General features: G+C 39.1%; 1 protein-coding gene across 1 annotated transcript in view; it reads right to left on the bottom strand.

Annotated features, from left to right (window-relative positions):
- Positions 1–10,061, bottom strand: part of CNTNAP4 (contactin associated protein family member 4) — a 330,923-nt gene that overhangs the window by 50,495 nt on the left and 270,367 nt on the right. Inside the window, exons 13-14 of the mRNA XM_007939189.2 lie at positions 6,101–6,257; positions 3,579–3,706 (exon numbers count right to left, since the gene is read on the bottom strand). Of these exons, the coding sequence (XP_007937380.2) occupies positions 3,579–3,706; positions 6,101–6,257 (285 nt within the window). The remainder of the gene's footprint in view (positions 1–3,578; positions 3,707–6,100; positions 6,258–10,061) is intronic.

Below are 10,061 nucleotides of genomic sequence, written 5' to 3'. Positions count from 1 at the left end.
GCCACCATATTTTCATGTATAGAAGGGTCTATAAAGGAGTTGATGAAACTAATGAAGTATATGTAAAGTGAGGAGGCAGACAAGAGAAAGGAGGAAGAAGAGGAAGAGGAGGAGGGGATGAAAAGATGGAGAAAGTTCAAGAAAATTAAAGAAAGGAAACCCACAGGGATAAAACAAAATGTAAAAAATAAAGCAATGGTCATTTCCTTCTTTTGGAGGATGATCAGACCTAGTGGCACTTGCAAACTTTATCTGAATATTTTATAAATGGAATTGACCCCGCTTTTTTGTTGTTCTTGTTGTTAATGGCTTAGAAGTAGTCAGCAGATGCAAAAGCAACCTGTCAAATGGAAGAGAAATTAGCCAGATGACTAGTCAGTATCCCCTTCGAGTCTAAGGTCCAGCTCCTGCAAAGTTATTTATTGCCTACATGGACCTTCGATTATTTAATGCATTCTGGGCAGCTGTGATTTCTCTGACAGCTGGACTGGTCGATGCAGACAAAATGAAGAAACTAATCTCAATGATTCCAGTGTTCCTGGAATAAGAAACTTACAACCATCTTTTCTAACTATATACATTTGAGAGGTGCTTTGACTTAACACAAAATTTCAATACAATGAATTCACCGAGAAGATGTACATTTAATAAAATAGACTGAAAAATTCTAGTGGCAAAGAGCTAGAAGAAACAGACTTTTCTTCAGATTAATGAACTGAGAACAAAAATGAAGATTAAGTTTGTAACAACTCCTTCAATGGCCTATAAAATATCCATGTACATCTTACCACATTACATCCAGTTTCAGGGAAAATGAATACCATACCTACACAACTCTGAGACAGTTCTCATTAAATTCCTGACCTTTAAGGAAAATTATTCCTTCAAGTGCTCAGACAGAAAAAGAAAGTCACTTACAAGGTGGAAAAGTATGTTTGTCCTCAGATGTCTCCAGAGCAACATCTAATGCCAGAAGCAGAAGGAACACTGGCTAGGATTCCGAGGGAAAGGAAACACACCCAGTCTGACTGTTCCCAGGAGCCCCTAGGTGAGGCAAACAATTAAGTGTTTGACTCCTAACTGAAAAGTGGGTGGTGCAAATGCACCCAGATGAGGCTCAGAGGGAAGGCCAGGCAACCTGCTTCCAAAAGGTTACATCGCTGTTGTTGATGCCGTTGAGTCAGTTCCAACTCATAGTGACCCCATGTACAACAGAACGAAACATTGCCTGGTTGTGCCCCATCCTCACAATCCTTGCTATACCTGAGCCCACTGTTGCAGTCAATGTGTCAGTTCATCTCATTGAGGGCCTTCCCCTTTTCCGCTGACCCTCCACTTTACCAAGCATAGTACCTTTCTCCAGGGAATGGTCCCTTCTGACAGCATGACCAAAGTAGATGAGATGAAATCTGGCCTTCTTCACTTCCAAGGAGCATTCCAGCTGCACTTCTTCCAGGACAGATTTGTTCATTCTTCTGTCAGTCCATGGTATCGTCAGTATTCTTCACCAGCACCATAATTCAAGGGCATCAACCCTTCTTTGGTCTTCCATATTCATTGTCTATGTTTCACGTGCAAATGAGGTGGTTATAAATACCATGGCTTGGGTTAGGCATACCTTAGTCTTCAAAGTAACATCTTTGCTCTTCAACACTTTACAGAGGTCTTTTGCAGCAGGTATGCCCTGTGTAATAGGTTACAGCCAACAAAAACCCTATGGAGTACAGTTCTACTCTGATAAACATGGGGTTGCCATGAGTTAGAATCAACTGGATGACAACTGCTTTAGTTTTTTTGGTTCAGTATTTGAGAATATTTGTAAGTTCTTAATGTTGTTACTCATGCTTTGAAGCCCCATGGTCACAATAGTTCAATACGCTGAATCAAAGTTTTTCACCCTCAGCACTACTGACATCTTGGAGCAGATAATTCTTTGTTGCAGAAGGCTGCCTTGTGCCTTGTAAGATGTTAGCAGCATCCCTGGCCTCTACCCATTAGCAGCCCATAGCACTGCTCCAATCTCTCACAATCATGACACCAAAAATGTCTCCAGACATTGCCAAATGTCCACTGGGGGAACAAGACAGCCTCGAATCAAGAACCATGCTCTGAGCGAAAAGGTGCTGTGTGCTTAAGCTCTTGGTGAGAGGTCTGGGAGAGAAGAACTCTAAGGTGTAGAACTGATAGTGATGTCGTCGAAGTAGCCCAATTACCCAGGGCCTGTGGCGAATGCAGTGGGGAGGACAGAGGAAGCTGGGCAGGTGTTGGAAGGTTTACAACGACGGTCGAAAATAAAACATGCATGTGACGCACAGAAAAAACTCTGTAGCCGGACAAAATGCACTCTCCCAGATGCCTCCTCAGTTGACAACTTCATCTCTTTGCATGTTTTTTTCCCCTCCATGAAATACCCTATATCATCTCCATGTGATTGTGCAAGTCTTGCTAGCAGAGCAGAGAGTACAAGGTGATAAAGATCAGGGATAGTGGGCATAATGGCAAACCGTGTTTATACTGAATATATACATTTTTATGGGCAAGGGTCATCTTTGCTTTTAAACTAAGCAACTTCTGCTATGTGTCTCCATAAATCCACTGGACTGTCAGACCATCCCCTCCTGTGCTGACTTGAGGCCCTAGAATAAAATTTTATTTAAGGGTATGCTTTTAATGTAAACAAATATTTCTTTTATTTCTATTTTAGGTTCTGGAAATAACCAAAGGCATAAATAATCAATGTGTCTGTCTCTATCTGATTTCAATAAGGTGCACAATCTATGAATCGGTCCATAGGCTCATTTCATTCCTGCCCAAAGAATGTATTTTCTGTGAAACCATATTGGGGTTTTAAAACTCTGACTTAGAACATTCATACACTGAATATATAAAACATTATATCTCATTGCTTGAAAGTAAAACACATGCACACATATACACACACAAAATAACTCACTGCCGTCGAGCCAGTATCGACTCATGGCGACCCCTCCTTGGGTTTCCGAGGTGGTATCTCTACGGAAGTAGATTGCCCAACCTTCCTTCCGAGGAGTGGCTGGTGCCTTTAAACTGCCATGCTTTTGGTTAGTAGTCAAGTGCCTTAGGTACTACACCACCAGAGCTCCCCATACACACACACACACACACGCAGAAAAGCAAAATTTGAGATTAAAAGCTGAATATATTTGAACAAACTGACATTTGATTCCATTAATGTACTAATTTCACTCTAGACCCAACAAAGACTCCCGTGCATTCTTAACCATTTTGCGCTGCTTTGAGGCTTTTGTATGTGGATAATGGCATGCAGATTTAGGAGTGCTGCAATGCATATACAAGCCACTCAGACCAAAATGCTTAGCAGTTTCTGTCTCTAGGAATCTTAACAGGGTTTTCTACCACTGTACTTTTCACAGGGCTTGGTGCTCCATATTGGTATTATACTGTTGACTGACTAAAACAGTATTTCAGGCATTATTATGCATTTTCATAATAGTAGTCTGCTTAATTAGTATCAGAAAGATGACAGCCAGTTGCATGACTTTGCTCAGGTATGATTACCACGCGTTGCCACTACTTACTGTCTCCCTGGCAGAGGAGAGGCCCCAATTTATAAGCGGCTTCCGAATGCGGTCGGCCTGTATCTGTAATCACTATCTTAGTTACTGGCAGGTGTTCTTTGTAAGAAAGGAATCCAGTGTCATTGGTCCTATAAAACAGAAGCAACAACAAAACTCGGGAAATTATTCTGATGAAGGTAATTATAAAATAAACAACAATCCTCTTTGTAGTTCAAAACCCAGACGGTCAGAGCCAAATCTGCACACACAAGAGAGAAAGGATGAACTGCTCCTCTGAGCGTTTCTCACGTAGCAACATTTTAACATCTTCCACAGACAGAATATAGTTAGTAATTTTTAAATTCACTTAGCTGTTTTCTCCCTTTTAACTGGACTGGTTAATCCGTTGACATTTAGTGTAATGATTGACATAGGGCTCTTAGTTTCCATATATGTCCCTCAGTTTGGGGACATGGTCTTTGCCGCACATAGGTGGACATTCTGGAGTTTTCATGCAAAGTGAGGGATTGACAAAGTTCACCTAAACTGTTCCTGCTGCGGTTGTGTGCCTTCACGTCAATTGCAGCTCACTGAGCACCTACAGCGCAGAGTAGAACTGCCCCCTGTGGTTTCTTAGGCTGCAAATCTTCATGGGAACGGATGACCAGGTCTTTTCTCCCATGGGGCAGCCGCTGGCTTTACATCACCAACCTCTGGGTTAGCAGGCGAGTGCTTAAACATTGCACCACCAGGGCTCCCCATCTCAGTGAGTGGGACTCAAAACTCCAAATTCCAACTCCCCTCTCACAGAAGCAGTTGAAATCTCTATAGCTTTTTACATTCCTCCAGCTGTAGTTTTGTTTGGGTCAGGGGTCAGACGGGGATCTGAAGGGTGTGATTATATTGGGCTCCACCCCCCACGACTGCTTTCTTATTTCCAGGATGGACTCCTCAATCTCTAGTCATTCTGGCAGCACCAAACTCTGTCCTCTGATAACACAAGCCAAAAAAAAAAAAAACAAACAAATCTAGTATTCTCTTTGAATTCTAGGCACCTCACAGTGCGTGTGATCTGATGACTACTGCGATAGACAAGCCTTATAAACATCCATCTCCCCTCTGGGGTTCTTTCTAGGCTCTGCAGGACCCACCCCTGGTAGCTTCTGCCAGCTTTTAGCTGCTCTCCACCTACTTCAAGTAGTTGTCCTTTTAATAAATAATTTTCTTGGTTATAACTGTTATCTGTGGTTGGGTTGTTCAAGCTACTCTGCCATAAGTAAAATTTAATATGAGAAATTTCAAACTCTTCATTTTAAAAGGTATTTTTAATTAGTGATAGGTTTTGGAGGCAATGAAGGATTATTGGTGATTATGTCAAAATTTTTTTTTCTGTTAAGCATTGCTATTAACACTTCACTCATATTTTAAAATATGATATTACTCTGTAGGCACTTTTATGTGACAGTAATGAGAAAGAGTGCCTTAGAAATAGATTAGGATTTTGGAAAATTAGAGTGTCAGTAAGAGATAGAATATTCTTCATGGCAAACCTGCTATCAGAGAACAATCATGACTGCAGACTGAGGACCTGACGCCTCCTGCCAGGTATCCTAAAAGAGTCTGCTAGTGGTTTGTTTTTTTTTTAAACATAGTCTCAATGTTTGCTAAGTAAATAAATGGAATATTAATGCAGGTCAGATTTCAAGCTCAATTAGCAGTGGAATGATCACAGGAATTAATATGTATTCTGTAACCAAAACAATCATAGTTATAACGAGACTGGCTTAACATTCAAATCCAGTATTTTTCTGTGCAGGTCAAATTGTTTAGTGATGTGAGATATCCACACGGGGTATTGAAATATGAATTTGAAAACTTCAAAACATTTTGACTTTCCAAATAACCCAAAAAATCAACATATTCTAACTCTGGTCTCAAATAAAATTAATTATTATTTTTTTAAAACTTTTCAGATAAAGGATATCATATAGAAAAGACTTTTTATCTGTTTATAAGATTATTTTAAGTTCAATTTTCAAATCCCTAAAATGTTAGAGATTGCCTTTTTAAAAAATATGATCCACAGAACGTCAGACCTTTATGGCAGAGTTTGTCCTTTAAAAACATAGAAAGAATTACATGTTAAAATAATTATGGGAAATTCTAAGTTTGTATGTTTAAAGTTTAATTGGCAACTTATCTAAACATGGGTTTTTACTAGTTACTGACTATAAACACAGTTTGTGAATAAAAGAAGGACTAATTACATTTACCGTTAAAGTGAATGACAACTTACTTGCCATTAATAGGAAACATGTAGCAGATGTTTCTGTTCCATCATATTGGAAAATTAAAATGCACATGACCTCAAGTCCATTACACAAAAATCAAGTAAAAAGCCTTGTACATTTAGGATTCACATTGGTTGTACCATGTTTCATATTATTTCCTAATTGCACTATCTTATCTAATACCTGCCCAACTACACATATTTGGAGATGGTTAATAAAAAACAAAAACACTATCTTGCATAAGGAAATCACCATTCATTCCGGTCGGCATCACAGTTGCAGTAATATTGAGAATCAATGCAGTTTCCCTCAAATCCACAAGCACATTTTTTAGGATCAGGCAAAGAACCTCCCCAGTAAGTCTGCACTTCGTTGGTTCTTCCAACCCACCAGCTCAGAGGGGTTCCATCTGAAAGAAAAATGCAACAAATAAGACATTGGCCTTTCCAAATCATTAAAAAGAATGAGAAGAAAAAGAAAGAAAGGCCCATTTCACACAAGAATATTATCAATACTTGAACAGGATGCCATTTCCCTAAGAAAGCTTAAAAAATATTATTGGGGCTTAAATGATTGATGCATATTTCTTTTCATAAAGAATAAACCACCAGTTCCCATTTAATTCAGGCAAGACATTAAATAATTCATTGAGAGTAGTCCAATTTATGTAATTTCTTTAAAAATAATTGTTAACAAGTTGGCATTAAAATATAAACCAGAGAAATTAATACACCAAAACAAAATTGATGTGAAATCATAAAATGTCCATTAAAACATTATAGAATGTTACATAAAGTCACTGATTTATCTCAGTAGATTCATTGGCTAAAAATATACTAGCTGTTTATAAAACAGAAGGCATGGTCTGGAACTCCCTTGCTATGATTTAAGATTTGTTTGGAAGCATGTATTTTTTCTTCTGTTTAATGACTTGGCTATTTATTTGAAGGTGACAGAAATAACACTGAAAGATCATGCCTGGAGCAAATATTACCCCCCAAAACAAAGTTTCTCTTGGCCAAATGCATCAGTTTTTCTAGGACAGATGTTCAGCTACTCCTTGTCAGAGTTCAGGATAAAGTGGATGCCCAGGAACTAGAGTAAAGAATGAAAAGAACATTTACATAAGAAAAGAGTGAGCTACCCAGGCAATGTATTTTGAAAAACGGTAAAAGGTGGAGGGAAGAAATTGTAGTCATTAAAGAATCAGGGTATGACAACGAAAGTGACATCAGATCAACATGAGCTTCTCAAAGAGGTCTGATCATGTTTCTGTTAGCTTTCAAAGCCTTAAGTTGTCACCATCAGCCCCACCAAGAGTCTGGGACTTCTTCTCATTTCTCCCTTACCTACAAATGCCACTCATTACAGCTCACTGTTACATAGGAACTCTGCTAATGCTGACAATATCCCTCACAGAATTACCACACCTGCCAGTCCAACCATGTCAAAAACAGAGGTTAACTGGAAGCTTGAGTTAGGCGAAGGGTATCAGGAGAGAACGCCCATCTTCCACATATTAATTACATGGAAGTGAAACTACCTGAAACTTTAAGATGATATATTTCAACAGGTTGCTAAAATCTTACATTTTCATAGGTTGAAGACAAAATAAATGATTATTTGTAAACACTCAATCCTGTCTTTACATTTAAATTTCCTATTTTCCATACAAAGAGCTCTGGTAGCATAGTGCCTAAGGCACTTGACTGTTAACCAGAAGGCTGGCGGTTCAAACCCACCAGCCACTCCTGGGAAGGAAGGTTGGGCAATCTACTTCCATAGTGACACCGCCTTGGAAACCTAAGGAGGGGTTGCTATGAGTCGACAGCACATAACAGCAACAACAATTTTCCCTATAAAATAAAATTCTGTCAGGTGTTTGTTTTAAAGGTACAGAATTCTTCTGGTTCCATGCAAGACTTAAAAGTGCTGTAAAGAATTTACAGAAAAGTAAGAAAGACTTAAAAATTAGAAGGAGAAATCAGATCTTGAAAAAAGGGAAGACATTTTTCATTAAAAAAAAAAAAAAACAGTGATAATGATAGAACATTCCAGTCGCTGTAATAAAAATCCTAAATGACTTGAGTAGTTACATTGATCAATTCTTCCAATTTGCTAAGTCAGATCCTCAGCTGGCTGAAAATTTATTTTCATATACATTCCACTTTACTCATCCACAATTATGGTGTCATTTAAAAACGTACCACTTGAAACTGCTGAGACTGAACCTCTAAATTTAACTCCTATTCTTCCCTTAAGCTAATTCGTAACCACTCTAAGCTTACATTTATTTATTATTGGGACCTCAAATACAAATTGTTCACTCCCTTTTCAGACTCTTCCCAACTCCAATCCATTCAACATGAATTTGAGTGTCACTCTCTAGCTCAGTGCCTAAGGCATTTGACTGCTAACCAGAAGGGTGGCGGTTCAAACCCACCATACACTCTGTGGAAAGAAAACTGGGCAATCTACTTCCATAAAGATTTACTGCCTCAGAAATCCAAAGGGGGTCACTATGAGTCAATTGACTTGATGGCAGTGAGACTGGTGAGTTTTATCCTAAAGAAACCTATGTATATAACAATTATCATCATCCTCTCTTTCAGGGTCTTTGTTATGGATTGAATTGTCCCTGAAAAGGTATGTGGAAGTTAGAACCTCTGGTACCTGAAAATGTGATCTTGTTTGGAAACAGGACCTTTAAAGATGCTGTCAGTTAACACGAGGGCATACTGGATTAGCTGTTGTGTTGTTAGGTGCTGGTGAGTTGGCTCCAACACAGAGCGACCCTGTATACAACAGAACGAGATGCTACCTGGTCCTGTCCCATCCTCACAATCGTTGCCATGCTTGAGCCCACTACTGCAGCCGCTGTGTTGGTCCTTCTTACTGAGGTCTTCCCTTCTTTCACGGACCCTCCACTTTACCAAACACGATACCCTTTTCCAGGCATTGGTACCTTCTAACAACATGACCAAAGTACGTGAGATGAAGTCTGGCATCCAGCTGTACCTTTTCCAAGACAGATTTGTTCTTTCTTCTGATGGTGTTGTTGTTGTTGTTATGTGCCATCCAGTTGGCCCCCACTCATAGCGACCTCTCCTTAGTTTCCGAGGCAATATCACTGTGGAAGTAGATTGCCCAACCTTCTTTCCAAGGAGTGGCTGGTGATTTTGAACCGCCAGCCCTCTGGTTAGAAGTCAAGTGCCTTAGGCACAATATTCTACACCAACACCACAATTCAAATGCATCAATTCTTCTTTGGTCTTCCCTATTCATTGTCCAGCTTTCACATGCCTATAAGCTATTGAAAATACCATGCCTTGGGTCAGGTGCACCTTAGTCTTCAAAGTGCCATCTTTGCTCTTTAACACTTTAAAAAGGTCTTTTCCATCAGATATGCCAATGTGATAAGTCATTTGATTTCTTGACTGCTGCTTCCATAGGCATTGATTATGGATCCAAATAAAATGAAATCCTTGACAACTTCATTCTTTTCTCCATTTATCGTGATGGTGCTTTTTGGTCCAGTTGTGAGGATTTTCGTTTTCTTTGTGTTGAGGTGCAATCCACACTGAAGGCTACCGTCTTTGATCTTCATCAGTAAGTGCTTCAAGTCTTCTACTCTTGCAGCAAGCAAGGAAGGTTGTGTCATCTGCATATTGCAGATTGTTAGTGAGTCTTCCTCTAATCCTGATGCTACATTCCTCTTCATATAGTCCAGCTTCTTGGATTATTTGCTCAGCATACAGATTGAATAAGTATGGTGAAAGGATACAATCCTGATGTATACATTTCCTGATTTTAAACCACATAGTATCTATCCCCTTGTTAGTATATGTACAAGTTCTTCATGAGCACGATTAAGTGTTTTGGAATTCCCATTCTTTGCAATGTTATCCATTATTTGTTATGACCCACACAGTTGAATGGCTTTGCATAGTCAATAAAACACAGGCAAACATCTTTCTAGTATTCTTTGCTTTTGGTCAAGGTTCACTTGATATCACCAATGATATCCTTCATTCCACATTCTCTCCTGAATCTGGCTTGAATTTCTGGCAATTCCCTCTCAATACACTGCTACAACCATTTTTTAATTATTTTCAGCAAAATTTTACATGCATGTAATATTGATGACATGGTTCAATAATTTCTGCTATCTATTGGATCACCTTTTTTTGGAATGGGCACAAATATGGATATC

The sequence above is a fragment of the Orycteropus afer genome, unplaced genomic scaffold, assembly GCF_000298275.1.
Source record: "Orycteropus afer afer isolate SDZICR_OR568_19922 unplaced genomic scaffold, OryAfe1.0 scaffold00057, whole genome shotgun sequence".
Classification (NCBI taxonomy): domain Eukaryota; kingdom Metazoa; phylum Chordata; class Mammalia; order Tubulidentata; family Orycteropodidae; genus Orycteropus; species Orycteropus afer.
The sequence above is the reverse complement of the archived record's forward strand: the minus strand, read 5'-3'. Positions and strand labels throughout refer to the sequence as shown.